This window comes from Caloenas nicobarica, chromosome 18, assembly GCF_036013445.1.
Source record: "Caloenas nicobarica isolate bCalNic1 chromosome 18, bCalNic1.hap1, whole genome shotgun sequence".
In the NCBI taxonomy this organism is placed as follows: Eukaryota; Metazoa; Chordata; class Aves; order Columbiformes; family Columbidae; genus Caloenas; species Caloenas nicobarica.
The window spans coordinates 4,559,727-4,574,423 of record NC_088262.1 but is presented as its reverse complement, the minus strand read 5'-3'; the positions used below and the strand labels follow the sequence as shown (position 1 = coordinate 4,574,423).

General features: G+C 44.0%; 1 protein-coding gene across 5 annotated transcripts in view; it reads left to right on the top strand.

Moving 5' to 3' along the window:
• The window catches only part of UNK (unk zinc finger), a 45,503-nt gene extending 31,418 nt beyond the window's left edge, over window positions 1-14,085 (top strand). For 3 of the 5 annotated variants that reach the window (XM_065647893.1, XM_065647890.1, XM_065647889.1), the window contains 7 exons: window positions 1,275-1,343; window positions 2,020-2,194; window positions 3,355-3,456; window positions 5,220-5,408; window positions 8,335-8,516; window positions 9,059-9,316; window positions 9,713-14,085. In XM_065647893.1, the coding sequence (XP_065503965.1) occupies window positions 1,275-1,343; window positions 2,020-2,194; window positions 3,355-3,456; window positions 5,220-5,408; window positions 8,335-8,516; window positions 9,059-9,316; window positions 9,713-9,868 (1,131 nt within the window). In that variant the 3' untranslated portion in view covers window positions 9,869-14,085. The remainder of the gene's footprint in view (window positions 1-1,274; window positions 1,344-2,019; window positions 2,195-3,354; window positions 3,457-5,219; window positions 5,409-8,334; window positions 8,517-9,058; window positions 9,317-9,712) is intronic. The other 2 variants (XM_065647891.1, XM_065647892.1) reach the window with 2 other exon arrangements.
• Window positions 14,086-14,697: the final 612 nt, after the last annotated feature.

Sequence of the window (14,697 nt, the reverse complement as noted above, 5' to 3'; positions counted from 1 at the left end):
TGACCTCCCCATCTGCCCATAGGGAGAGAGCTGAGCAGAGAAAATGATTTAATTAAGTAAAACCAAGGGATGAATTCTTCTGGTGCTCTTTCGCCTGTCTGGTTATGTCATCCCTCTCCAGCGATCATTTATCTTTTTCATAAGACTATTCCAGCCAAAAAGTCAAGGCATATTGCTTCAGGTCACTGTGGCGTCTCGTGCGCTGCTGCTGCACATCACGCCTGAATCTCTCCTGCAGAGACAGTGACTGCCTGCATTTGCAATAAAAACGATCGAGCAGACTTTATGCCTGGAATATATCTCCGATTCAGACTCGGGGAGAGGGGGTTGTGGAGAGCAAGTAAACAAGCAGCCCTGACTCTTGGCACTTTCCTGCTCTGTCTCTGTGCCTGCAGGGTGTGATTGATCTCCCTGTGCCTTCTGCATGTAGCAGCCTGGAAGGAGCAGAGCAAGGCCTGCAGAACAGACCGTTACACAGTGACAGGCTCAAGAGGCCACTTCCTTCCCAGCTCTGGTTATTGTAGCTCAGAAATGACTGATGTTGCAAGGCAAGATGGTTGATATCCGTTAAGGATATAGTGCTGGAAGGTCCTTAGGCTGAATTTTTAGGCTGGATAATGGAATTCCAAATGTATGTTTGCATTCATATAGCTTTGCAATTCCAGGTAGCCTTGACATCACTTATAGCTCTCTATATTAATGAGTGGGGGAAGAAGATATATATATATATATATTTTAATCAGTTTTGATAATGTTGCTTTTAAAATTGATTAGTTGTTCACTTTATTTTGCTTTACAATCCTAGCTGGGAGCTGGAAAAGTTTGAGGGAAAACATAATCTACAAACTTTATTTTCCCAAAGCTGAAAAATGTTTACATAACTTAGAAAGATAGTGTGCTTCTCTCTGTTCTGGCCCTTTTTTAGAGACTGGTAGGGCTGATTAGTGATTTATAGCGAGGCAAAATAATTTTTTTTTGGTCCTGGTTCTTAAGATGTTGTTTGTGCAGCAGAGGACTTACAGCAGCATCGAAGGCAAATGTAATTGTGACAAGTCTTTGCATAACTCTAGGGGTGATGTCCTGGTCTGTAGAATTACTTGGGGCGTTTTCCATCTGCTATGCTTTCCCACTCTCTGAATTCTCTAGCGCTCAGAGCAGGCTGGAAGAGAGGAGGGGACTGTGTTTCCCATGGCCTCTCCGAAGCTAGCAGTCAGCCACTTTTAATTTTGCTGCTAATCCCTCTGCTTATCTTTTGTTTTGTTTCCTTACTGCAGCAAGCAAAAATGAAGTCGCACTCACTGGAACACAGGAGCCAGGAGCAACCTTTATTACAGCCCAAACAGGTACGGTAGTGCTAGAAGGGCTCTGAACCCAGTTCAGTGCTCGCACCACCACAAACAAGGACACAAGAAATCTCTGTGGATCCAGACAACTCTGCAGGGAGTAAATGACAGTCCAGACACCATGAGGGATGCTCAGCTTGAGGGATTACTTTATGAAGATGGGATGATGTGCTGGAGGGGTTATTTGTGAATGGCTAGACCTGTGTGAATTCAGGATAGATTCATAAGCCTGGACCATGCTGGAAGGAGTCTCCAAATTACAGAAAATTGAGCTGGAATGGATCTCTGGAGTCATCTAAGTTCAAGGATTCGACAAGGAGAATTTAATATCAGGTTCTAAGTTGTGTGCTGAACTAAGTCTGAGTGATTGATTGTGTGACCCGTTCCTATGATTGCATGCAATCTGTGGGTCACAGGGGTTAATTCTGGGGCAGCCTGAAGGATGTTTGTAATACTGGGGAGGGGCAGGGGGAATGGAGAACAGTCGGCAGAAATTAAAGAAAAGCTGTTAATCTCTCCCCGAGCCCGGTAGTAGCACTAGCCATCTGTCAGGTTGGAAGCAGGTGGGAACAGGTTTGCTGCTGATCTTTGGCTTATTCCTGCATGTTTCTGAAGCGATTCCTCTATAAGGATGTTTTATTTCCTACCTCTTTCCCTTTTAAAACTCTTGTTTCAGGACATACTGGGAATTCTCCCAGTGGGGAGCCCACTGACATCCAGCATCTCCTCTAGTATCACCTCCAGTCTGGCTGCAACCCCACCAAGCCCTGCCGGCACCAGCAGCATACCAGGCATGAATGCCAATGCCCTTCCTTTCTACCCAACCAGTGACACTGTTGAGTCTGTCATAGGTAACTTTGCCATTTTTCCTTTTTTACTTATGCTAATAAGGCTTCCTCAGACATGGATCACCAGGTATGAGAATTGGAATAGCATGGGTATTGCAGAAAACTCCTTTTTTTTTTTTTTTTGTTTGTTTCTGTCAGTGTTGGCAGATTGCTGAGGCTGTAAGCTTTTTCTGTGACTGTGACACATCTGATGTTTTCTGCAGGTCATTACAGACGAAATTCACCTCTGGGACCAACAGAAGGCCTCTGAGCCACTTACTCAGAGTATCAGATGGTGCAAAGGGCCTTAGTTTTAGGTCTATCAAAGCGACAAAGAGGTCTCGGAGTAGGCAGGAAATCACAGGAGCATTTTCCACAGTTACAACCCCTTACATTCTAAATGACAATTTTATAGTGAGGGCTACCACCAGGTAGATTGTAAGGACTTGCCCTTCATAGACTGTAGGCCAGAGACTATTAAAAAAAAACAACCCACCAACAGGAAAGTCCAGAGAGTGGAATCTCTCTTCTTAAATAGGTACAGGTTTTTTTGGTCACCTGTTTTTCTTTTTTTTTTTTTTTCCTTCCCCTTATCTAACGTTTCTGAGGTGATTTCACTAATAATAACAGAAATGAGTAGGCATGTGTGGGATGGAATTATATTGATCATGATTAGTGATGAGGCATATTCAAATACATAAAACATTTGCAGGCATTCATAAGCTTTATTTTACCCTATCTTTGAACCTCAGAGATGTTTTTCAAGTGGTTCCTTCTGCTGGTATTTCTTTTGAGTGGCTCTTCAGCAAAGTAGAGACGAAGCACAAGCCAGACCCAGACATGTTGTGAGTCAGTGTTATTGCATATTATGGACAGACTTGAAAGAGCAGTTTGGGGAAGACTTATGGGAACTGCTGTTATTTCATCAATTTTCTTTATAACATTTGGGAATACTTTGAGACAAGAAGAAATCAGATCAGGCAAAAAAAAAAAAACCCTGAACTGAAAAGCTGCCCATGACACTTCTGCCAAACTGTTTAAGAACAGCGTTGCACAGGGCGGAGAGTAGGGCTGTGTAGACTGACAGCGAGCAAAGGCTCCCCTGCATGTAGGCTCTTTGGGCCATCCTATCTCTTGAAGTTGTTGGTCCTTTATAACATAATTGGTACCTCTGTGTCTGGCAGAGTCTGCCTTGGATGACCTGGACCTGAATGAATTCGGAGTGGCTGCCCTGGAGAAGACATTTGACAGCAGCACAGTGCCCCACACGAGTGGCATCATGATAGGTACATGAAAGCAACAGAGCTTTCTTTATCTTCTGCCAAGCAGTGTTGCCCAGTCACCTCAGTGGAGCCAGCCCAGCAAAGCTCTAGAATCAGTCCCAAAATATCACTGGTTAAAACAGCAATTATAACAAACTCTGGCAACCGCTGAGCATCTTTGAAGTGAAATCTTGCCCTTATTGACTAGCAGAGCTGAGTTCTTGCCATTGGGCCCAGATGTCTTGGGGATGTTTCTTGAGACTGAATGGGACTTGCTTGATACCTTTTTTTTTCTCTTTTTTTTTTCTTTTTTTTTTTTTGAAAGCGTGTAAGTAGACTCTAGAAGGCATCTGATACCTTTAAAAACAGGCCGAAGTATAATGATTTACATCTAAAGTAGAAAACTCTCCCTAGCAGTAACAGGAAACTCACTGACCTGGTAATGGTATCCATCTGTCACAGAGTGTCATCATGGTCTGCTGATTTGATTCCTGTAATGTCTGTCTCATTTTAATAAGTGGAGGTAGGCTAAGGCCTCTTCTACCTGTCTTTAATGGTTGTCCAGGGGAAAATGAAATGTCTCAGCTTTTTGGGAATGGCTGTAGTTTCCGGCTGCCCTTGCTGTGTAAGACAGATTTTATATGAGACCTGACTTTGGTGGTCCGAAGGTTTCCAAGGGAGCTACATTGCCTGGAGCAGAGAGATGTGCTGGGGAGCTTCAGGTTGAACATTGAGAAAAGGTTCTTCACCCAGAGGGTGCTGGAGCACTGGAACAGGCTCCCCAGGGAGGTGTCACAGCCCCAAACCTGACAGTGTTAAAGAAGCATTTGAACAACACCCTCAGACACATGATGTGAATTTTGGGGTTGTCCTGTGCAGGGACAGGAGTTGGACTCGATGATCTTTTGGGTCCCTTCCAACTCAGGACATTCTGTGATTCTATGGAGCTGTATTGAGGCAGGAAGGGACTTGTGGAAGGAACCCTAAGGAATGTCACTTCCACTTCACTGCTGAAGAGAAGAGCCTGGTCTGAGTTGACTGTGCATGTCTGCTGATAGCCCTGCTTCTGCCGCTGCCCATCTGCAGGGGCTTAGACGTCCTCCCCACTGCTTCTACCTCTGTACCTGTCAGGTCTGGGTGTTACCTGGTGGCCTTGTAAGAAAGACAGAAAGAGTGGGGAACAGGGCTGAGATCTCCTGCAATGTGTGTGTGTGGCAGGCAGAATGACCTCTTGTGTAAGGGAGGTGTGGTGTCTTTGGAGGTTGGGCTTTTGTTTATTTGGGGTTTTTATTACTGATAGGTCTGGGCACTCAAGTGTGTCTAAAATAACTAAAGATAGCCACTGATTTTTTTTAGTGGTTAAGGTTATGATCTAGCCCAGTATGGTAGTCTTCTCGCTACATGTTGTTTGGAAGTATTAAAGGCAGAGGTGCATGTTTTACAAGCGAATTTTTCATTACAAAGTATTTTGCCAGATACCAAATTCATCTTCTCTAGGCTGATAGGGACTGAACTCTGCTCAGAAAGCCTTTTGTTCCTTTGGCCAATGAAAGAGAAGTCCATTGAACTCTGGAGGGTCTTAACCTACATGGCTCATGGGACAGCAGCTTCAATGCTCCTCGCAAAGGCTGAGAGGGGAATGAAACATGCTGAGAGCGGAGGGGATCTCAAGGGGCTTAGGGAGGAGAGAGGGAAGCTCATGCCTTCTGCTCTGAACTCCTGCACTGTGCTCTGGCCCATACTTCATGGTCATACGTAGCCATCCTCTCTGTGTGTTCTTTGTCCAGGTGGGAGTTTGCTGCAAAGTTCTGCTCCTGTAAATATCCCCGGGTCCCTTGGAAGCTCTGCCTCCTTTCACTCTGCCTCTCCTTCTCCACCGGTCAGCCTCTCATCGCATTTCCTCCATCAGCCCCAGGGACATTTAAGCCAATCAGAAAACACGTTCCTGGGGACATCAGCTTCTCATGGATCATTAGGTAAATGCACAGTGTGTGTCCCATGTACATGCCTGTCTGTGCCATGTAAGTATTTTCTTTTAAGTTAGTTTTAATTTTAATGTATTATTTCACTGCTGTCATTTGTATCTCTTCTTCCCAAGAGAACAGCAACAGTACTAGAAGCTGCCTTACCTTATGAACAAGGGAGCAATTCCCTCTGCTTCGCACATATCTAGACTGAGAAAAAGGGACAGATAGGTTAAGTGACTTGCCCTGATGATTTCTTTCAGGGAAAAGAGCTCTGCCTTTTCCTGCCAACAATGCTGTGCTGAGATTTCACTTTAAACATAAAACTCAAGAGTTAGGTCCTCAGCTTTGCTTAGTGAAGGTGGGGATTGCAGCTTGCCCTTGGGACTGCTTGTAGGTCAGGTTGGCTTCTGGGAGCTCTAGAGCAGGCTGGGTCATTGTACTTTTTTTCTCCTGTTTGACATTCTGCACACAGTTCTGCGTGATTGACTTTGCAAGAAGTTACAGCGTTCCAGCTTTGTCCCCCTTTGCTCCTCTTTTTTTTTCTTTTTTCTTTTTCCCTCTTGAGGATCTGTTTCCTGTCTGAGGGACTGTGGAGGGAAGAGAAATTGCCTTGGAGCTTCAGCTGTATTGGGCAGAACTGGGAACTGAGGGGCGAAATCTATTTTATTATCAAGACACAGGGTTACCTTGAGAAATAAAACTATTTGGGCTCAAAGCTACAGTGACACTGGCTCTGCTGATTTCTGTTAGTAAGAGTGAAAATTAGTTCTCTCTATTGCTACTAGACATAAATGCTTCTTCAAATTTGAGATATTTTTTTATCTTTAATATTCAGCTTAACCTAATAAAATGATTACATGCTTTTGTAATCTATTTCTGCATGCACTTCTCTGTGTAACTGCATCCCTTGTTTGCATAGGCCAAAACCATGCTTCCAAGCCTTGCAATTGCTATTTGTTAGGCTTTAACAGTTTTACAATTACTGTAATAAGAAAAGAGACATCAGAGGACATCTCTGCTATTAATTAGTGTTGAGGCTGTCTGTTTATCCCAGTTTCAGTAAGAAAAGGAAATCTTGCTGCAAAGGCCTGCTTTTAATTTCAGAAGAAACAACTTAAGCCATTGTATTTGTCTTGACTATGTAGTTACACAAATAAAAAGCCAAAGAAATGAAGGAAACTCACAAATGCATTTAAATCATTTGTTTTTAAGAGGAAGATATCTTCATGTAATACAACAAAACCATTTTTGCTGAGGTTTTGATAAGATATTTAAATAGGAACCCAGCAGTTGGGGATCTGGAATCTATCTATTCCATGTGGCTTGCTGAATGCACATAAGTTAGCGTATAGTGTGTGTAGTTATTACTTATTTGTATTGCAGTTGAGTTAAAAATACCTAGTCCTGGGCTAGTTCCCACTGTGCTAGATGCAAAATGTGCAGAGAAGGCACTTCTGACCAAAGGGGCTTCCTACTTCAAATGTGAAATGGGAACAGCAGGTGGAAAGAGGGAGTAAAAAGAAACAACAAGATAAGCTTGGTCAGCATTATGGCAGAATTTGTGGCTTGCCAGCATCCTGCTTAGTGCTAGATTCCCATTCAAGAAAATGGAGTTTTAAAAGCAAAATGCGAGTTGGGATTCCAATAAAACTTCTGCTTTCAACTGAGCGCACTTCAGAGCAGCTGAAATGGATCTATGGTAAGTGGCTTGAGCCAGCAAAGATCCTTTGCTGCTCTGCTAAATGACTTGTTAGCTCACCTAAGCCCTTAGTGACAACAAGTTACTATTTTTCAGCTGTATTTTTTATAACTGTTTGTGCCTTGTCTGGTGCTAAATGGGAAGTGAGTGGTGCTGGGGTAGCCCTCAGTGAGAGGCCATTGGCTGCAGGGCTTGCTTGCAGACACAGTCACTTTGACTGCTATAAGATCATAATCATCAAATGCAACTAGATTTAGGAATGTCCACACCCAGTGGTGGGCACCACTAAGTGAAAATAACTCCTACATGAAACTGGTGCATGTCTCTGTGCGTAGGAGTCCACATCACTCAGTAGCTCTGTCTCATTATGAGCTTTTCCTACTAGTTCTCCCCTGCGTGCAGAATCTGGATCCTTATTTTAAGTAAAAAAAACTTTTGTTATTAGAAGACTACAAACCTTGGAGTCTGTGAAAAGTAGCTAGCTTTGTTTACAACTGGTTTTCTACTGCTTTGTCTCCTAAGCTTTGAATTTCTTCCTGAAAACAGAAATTATTTGAACAAGCTAAAATAGGAAAGTGGTTAGTTAGTCTTCCCTGATGCCAATCATTAGCTTTATGCTAAAACTCCACAGGGGATGAAGCTGATGAACTGTTGCCTCCACTTGTTTATAAACAGAGGTTTACAGTTAGTGCTGTTTCTTGCATATGCAAACAGTAACGACATCGGCGCATTTTAGTCTCGCTGTTTGGGAAGTGAGACTCCTTTTCTAAGCACTAAGCTGAGGAGACAAAAGCAGCAGTTTTGTTAGGGTGTAATGTGAGAGGACGCACCACCTGGGTTGGCTGTGTGAATCCATCTGTTCACCACCGCAGATGGCTCTGCCGCACGGAGAGGTGGGAAGGTAGTAAGCAGTTCAGAGGTTCTCATATGTGAAGGGAGATTCAAGCTGGTAGTCAGCTCTGCTCTAAAACCGATGCTTCTAAAATAGCCCGGTTCAAAAGTTGCCTCCACTCAGTTTCTTGGGTCCTCCCTGTATCGTTAAAGATGAGGCCTAATGATGTGAAATTTCCCGTATAAACCCCACTGTGATGGATTCCTGGGGATGAAAGTAATTCTTAAGATGATTTCTCTTTCCTATGTACATGTTTTTGTATCCTGGATTTCACAGGGTTAGGGAGGAAATGGAGAAATTGCCAGCACCTGTGACATAACCCTCTCTATTTCCCTGTGAAACAGGTTTAAATGGGATGAACAGCAGCATATGGGAACACTTTGCTTCGGGGAGTTTTTCGCCCAGTACCTCACCTGCATTTCTGTCAGGTCCAGGTGCTGCGGAGCTGGCACGGCTACGACAGGAACTGGATGAAGCCAACAGCACAATAAAGCAGTGGGAAGAGTCTTGGAAACAAGCCAAACAGGTACTCGAGCAGCTCTGGGAAAGAGGGATTAGGGAGTGGGAAGGAGTAGGAGGGCGTCAGCCTTTCAACAGGAGCTTTCTGGACCTTGAGGCGATGGGAAGAGCTGTAGGTTTTACAAACAAATTCTGTTAAGCATTCTTTTTCCTCCTTCTCCCTTGGAAAAAGAGACTGAATCACTGTGCCTGATGCATTCAGATGCTGGAAGTGCAAGGCCAGGTGTCCTATACAGATGCACTGAAGTGCTTGATTGTCACTTAGACCTGCCAGTTGATTTAGACATATGACAATTTGCTGGTATGCAAAGTTTATCCCTGTAACGATGTGAGCCAAATATGTAGAACCACAGCCCAACCAGGTGGGGTATCTGGAATGAGCAGCACATTGAAGCAAAATGTTCTCAGCACTTGGGAACAGAGCGGATTAGACAGAACACGCTCCTGGTGAGGAGTGTATGAAAATGGTTAGTTTTGCCTGGGATTCTCTATTGGAGGGCGACTGAGTTTTCAGACTGCTTCTTTTACCCTCTTTGTTGGAACTTGTAGGCTTGTGATGCTTGGAAAAAGGAGGCAGAGGAAGCAAATGATCGCGCCAACACAGCTAACATGGAATGTGAACTGGCCCGGGAGCAGAGGGAAGCCTTGGAGCTGCAAGTGAAGAAACTGCAGGAGGAGCTGGAGAGGATCCACGCAGGCCAGGACCCTCAGTTTCTGCGCTCCTTCTCTGACCTGGAGACCCTCTCTCTCTCTTCACTTTACACTCTTCAGAAACAGCTGCGGGCAAACCTGGAGAAAGTCGATAAGGTGAGTGCAGGGATTTGCAGGGCAGGGCCTTGCACTCTGCTCCTACAGATTGCACTTTTTTTCCCTTTAATGCAGCCAGACATCAGCAGCCTATCAAAATAATTCTATGTGGATGTAGCCGAAGTGAGTTTTAGCCAGCTTACAGGAAAATGCCTACCCTTTCTTTGTGCCTAAAGCACAGAGTTTAAGTCGATCAAAGCTGCTCTGTTGATCCGAAAGGTCCTAAAAGATATCACGCTGTGCTGCTTTGCTTTTGCTTCAGAAGGTGAATGGGCAGACAGCTCCAAGTCCTTCCCCTGCTGCCTCCTTGCTGCTCCCCAAACTGCACAGCACAGGATGGGATCTCTTTTGCTTCGTGACTTTGCTTATGTTTTCCCCTGTCCCCCTCTCTTGCAGGCAGTATTTCAGATGCAGTCAGTGAAATGCCTTAAGTGTCAGGAGGAGAACCGGGTGGTGTTACCGTGCCAACACGCAGTGCTGTGTGAAACGTGCGCCGAGGAGGGCGAGTGCCCCATCTGCCATCCCAACAGGCCCCATTCTCTCCAGTCGTGACCTTCCAAGGACGCTTGTTCTAATCATATCGTATAGGACTTTTTAACTTTATACATGCGTACATATATATGTATGTGTACATATATATATGTATGTGTATATATATGTATATATGTGTGTGTATGTGCATGTTTGTGTATGTATATATATGCACACACACGCACATACACACATAAAACAAAAATTAGTTGCAGAGCACTTTTTAATATTTTACATCCCGTATCTAAACTGCCCCTCACCCGTGCCCCACTAATTCTAACTCTTGAGGAACTTTGAGAGCTGTTTTTAATACAGATCAAAGGGCCATTTGCAAAGAGTCTGTGTTTCTCCTCTTTTCTATTTAGGTGATAACAAATTTTTGACTATTTCCAGAAGGATTTAGAGTGGGCAAGAGGGGCTTCCATGTGCTTTCCAGAGGAAGAGTCTCATGAGATCACAGGGAGGATCAAGGTGGATTAAAATGACTGTTCACGTCTTTGGTCTCCCTGCTCTTTCACTGACCCAGCTTGGTTAAAGCCGTCCTCCCTGATGGAAGCTCTGCTGGGCGCCTGCCTGGTGAGCCTCATGTTGCCGATCTCTGAATGTGCAGGAACTTTGTCTGTCATTTAATCAGCAAAGTTCACTTTTTAAATTTTTTTTTTACACTCTTTGTATATTTGTATGAAAAGAAGAAAAGGGGGTGGGGGAAAAAAGTATTGGACCTAGAGCAAGCCAGGCCCCAAGATTCAGTGAGTAGTGTTCATTGCTGATACAGCTGACATGTTCCAGGTCTGAGCAGCTTTCAAAGTATCGCCCTTGTGTCAGCTAAAGCTCTTTATGAAAGGAATATGGATGCACAGGTTAGTTGTCTCCAGGCACCCCTTTGTCTAGAGAGTTTTTACTGTTTCAGACCAGATTATTTCTTTTAGCCACAGGGATGTGTTTTGTAGTCACTGCTGAAACACATGGAACAATTCCAGGTAGTCAGGACACTTTTTTTGACCAGAGTTGATGTTTCTTGTGTCAGCACCTCAAGGATGGGTTATGGACTGCTGCATCCAGAAGCCCTCGTGCTTTGTGATCATGTGTGTCTGTGGTGACAGAGAAAGTCCAGTGTGACAAAGAAATGCCACCAGCTTAGACCTTACCAGTAGCTGAACTTTCCTGTGACTTTCTTTACTGGGGCATCTGTTGGATTTTTAACATCAGGTGGATTGCAGTAACCTGCTGGGATCTCAGCAAAAAGGCCACTCAGTTGACTAAACATTTTTCGTTTTGCACAGGGATGCTGCCTGTGCCACCCCTCCCTGACCTGGAAAAGCACTGGAACCTCCAGCAGCCCACTGTTGTAGGAAAACTGAATTTTTACTAGAGCCTCTCAGAAAGCTTCATATTTAATGCAAAAACATAATTAGGTTTGCTTCCATAATTCCACCTTTCCTTTACATGGAAGGAGTTAATATGCATTCCCAGATGATCTCTTAAGTGCAGCTCTGTGTAGTTCTTTTTTAATGTTTTTCCCATTAACTTGTTTTTGGGTTTTTTGGTAAAAATGCCTTTTTTTTTTTTTTTTTTTTCCATGTGTATTTTATTGTAACTAGCATCAGTTTTTTAATTTTTTTTTTTTTTATGGAGAGACACTGAGTGATTATTGTGGCTATGTTGTTTGGTTATAGCCTTTGAATGTCTGTGCTATGGGGCAGCACATCTGCCTTGGTCTGATCTTAAGGAGAGACCTTTTACTAAAACGTGTGAACATTTCTTTTTTAGGAAAAATAAATAAAAATTAAAAAAAAAAAGGGGGGGACGAGGAAAAAAGCCCGATTAAGATAAAAATTTACTACAAAGTTTTTGTAACTAACTTAAATCATAGGAAATAAACTCTTGAATCAGGTCTTTAATATTTATAAGAACCAGAGGCGATCAGCCTGTTCTTGCTGTTGGTTTGTAACATTTTTTATCAGCGTGGTGTTTTCTGCTCTCCAGCCTCCCTGTGGGACTGTTCAGGGTGATGCTGCCTTTGGCCACCACTCTTTTTGCAGAATCCAGCTGGGTGGCTTTTTTTGCTTTGTCCCATCTCTTCAGCTGGAACTTGGCCACTGGTGGTGGCTCTGTTGGTCTCACTGGGACTTCCAGTCCCCTGTGGTGCTGGGCTGGTGGGTGTAGGGAGAAGAAATATTTCCCCCCCCCATTTCTGTGGGGACACACAGCTGAGGCAGGGGGGGTACAAGGAAAATTCCAGGCCAGAGAAAGCATGTTTTTCCCTTTCAAGTAAAACAATTTCTCTGTTTTAAAACTTATACCGAAGGACCAAAGAATTCAAAACTTCCCCCAGTTGTGGCCCTTGCATTTAAACTTTCCGTTGCCACGCTGCACTCATGGCAGAACAGCCTGAAGGAATTAGCACTAGCCCTGGGATGTCGCATCCCCTTCCCTTTCCCCCACCCCGATGTATCTCGGCACTCTTTTTGCACAAGCACATAGCCTCTTTCTCTCTTTCCTCTGGTTCTTTAAGAAACACTTCCTAAATTTAGGTTTCTATGAATTTTTTTGCTGCTTTATTAAAAAAAGAAAAAAAAGAGAAATATCTCAAATGTGAATTATTTTCTTAAGCATCAGATGAAAAAGAGAACTTCATCTTTGACTATTTTGTGAATATTTTGGGGGAGTCACTTATGTGACAATTTCATAAGTGAGTGAGGTGAGAGCAGGGGGAAGGGCAGCATGTCTGACCTGCTCCAGCAGTGGAAGGATGAACCGTAATTACAGCACTGCGTTTAAGGCTTAAGAGTCTGCGGTCAGCTTCAGTATCATGTAAAAAAAGTCTTGTTGAAATAAACCTGGTGCTACTATGTACAGCCCCTGTCATGTACTGTCACGCTTCCTTCTGAAGCAGGAACCCCCTTTTCCAGGACATTCAGTAACACATCAGAACTAAGGGGACTTTTTTTTTTTTTTTTTTTTCTTGGCCAAGTCACGCTTCCAAATGAAGTTTTGGTGCACGAGGCTCCTGGCTGAGCAGCCCGGCTGGCTGTTGCTGAACAGCCGCGAACATGCCTGGGTCCTGCCTCTTCACACAGACTCCTTCTTGGATAATGACATTTTCCTCCCCAGATTTTTTGGAAGTGTTGACCTCGGTGACTAATTGTGCAGGTTGGATGCTTCTGAGCTAAGAACCTGGGGGAAGGGAGTCCTAGTTGTGTTGTGAAACCTCAGTATCTTAAAGGTCAATAAACTTTTACATTATTATGGAAGAACAATATAGAAGCAGATGGCTGAAGACAACACTATCCTGGGTAGACAGGTCCTAAAAAGCAAGGCTAGAGCTGTAGACGATAGCCAGGAATTGAAGAATTTTGGCATCGCTTTGACCTAACAGGACCAATTTTAGATCATCTCTTAGATGAAGTAGCCGCATGTCAGCTGTGGCGCAAGAGGAACCGGGGGAAGTCTCGGAGCCTAGAGCACAATATTTTCCTTAAGCAGTTCCCCCCACAAAGGGGAAATTGCTGCACCTGATCCCCTGTCAAAGGATTTTACACCTTCCATACATCTCCGAAGCTGAACCTGAGCCACTTGCAAGGCTTGTGCAGCTGAGACAAGGCAGAGAAGTCCTCACGCTGTGGGGACGCCTGTAACTCTGAATGGACTCAGTAGTTCATTGCTGTTCCACCAGCCTCTGAACCTCCTCTCTTTCTCCTTTTCCTCCATCTGAGAAGGAAGAATATTACCAGTGTTTTCCTCCAGAATTACAATAATCCTTGGAGTGATGGCCAACAGGAAAATAGATGTTAACTGATGTAAAAACCTAGTATTTTAAAGGTGAAGTATTCCTGCAAACTAGTGACTGCATTGGAGAGATTTCTGGGGCTTCCCCACTCCGTAGCTTCCAATGTTAAAACAAAGTAAATACAGTATACGTTTTAAAAGAAAAATAATAATAACACACTGCAGTATTTCTGGTGGCAATTCTTGCCCAGTCCCTTCCCCGTGTTCCCCAGGAGGAAGGGCACTGGGCAGAAGCGCCCCTAGTCCGTGTAGAAGTTGGCAGAATGGTGATCGGTGGTGTGTAAAACGTGTTGTTGATTCCATGTATAGAACTGTGATTTCAGCTGTCGTTCTCTCGTACTCTGTAAATATGTTTTGGCTGTCGGAAACCTGGTTTAGACTCTTTTTCTTGGCAGAGTGAATTTGCATGTGGGGCTGGAAAGAACTCAATCTGTGTCACAGTTTCCAAGGGCAGGATGGATTTCTTTTTTTTTTTTTTTTTTTTTTTTTAGAGGACAATAAATTTTTATTTTTTTGCTAAGAAAAAAAAAAATATATAAAATAAAGTAGTGTATGCGTGTGTGTGCGCTCATGCGTGCCCGGGGTGTATGTGCAGCCTCATGCCCTGCTCTGGGGCTGGGGGAGGTGGGGAGAAGTCTGTGCAGTGAAGCCCTCAAAATAAGAAGATGGAATTAATGTCCGTGGCCAGTTTTGCCTTTCACACAACCAAGCATAATTTCCTGAGCTCCCGTCTGGCTCAAGCCCCATTTTCAGAGGGGTTGCCCTTCACCTTTGTGACTGAGGTGCAAGGGAAGAGTGGGAGTTGATGCAGTGTGGTTATGTGGGGCTGAGACTCCTTTGGAAATGGCAAAACCACAAAGAGCATTTTTAGCACCCAGATTCTCGGTCTGGACAAGAATTTAACTCCAAGTGTCTCCCCCAGGAGCCAGGCTGGGTGGAGGCGCTGCCTGTGCAACTGTGGGGAATATGGACATTTAAATGGTTACATACCTGGTTTCATGCATGGGCACCCAAAAAAAACTTGCCTTACATATAGATCCCAGGATTACCGTTCATTTTTT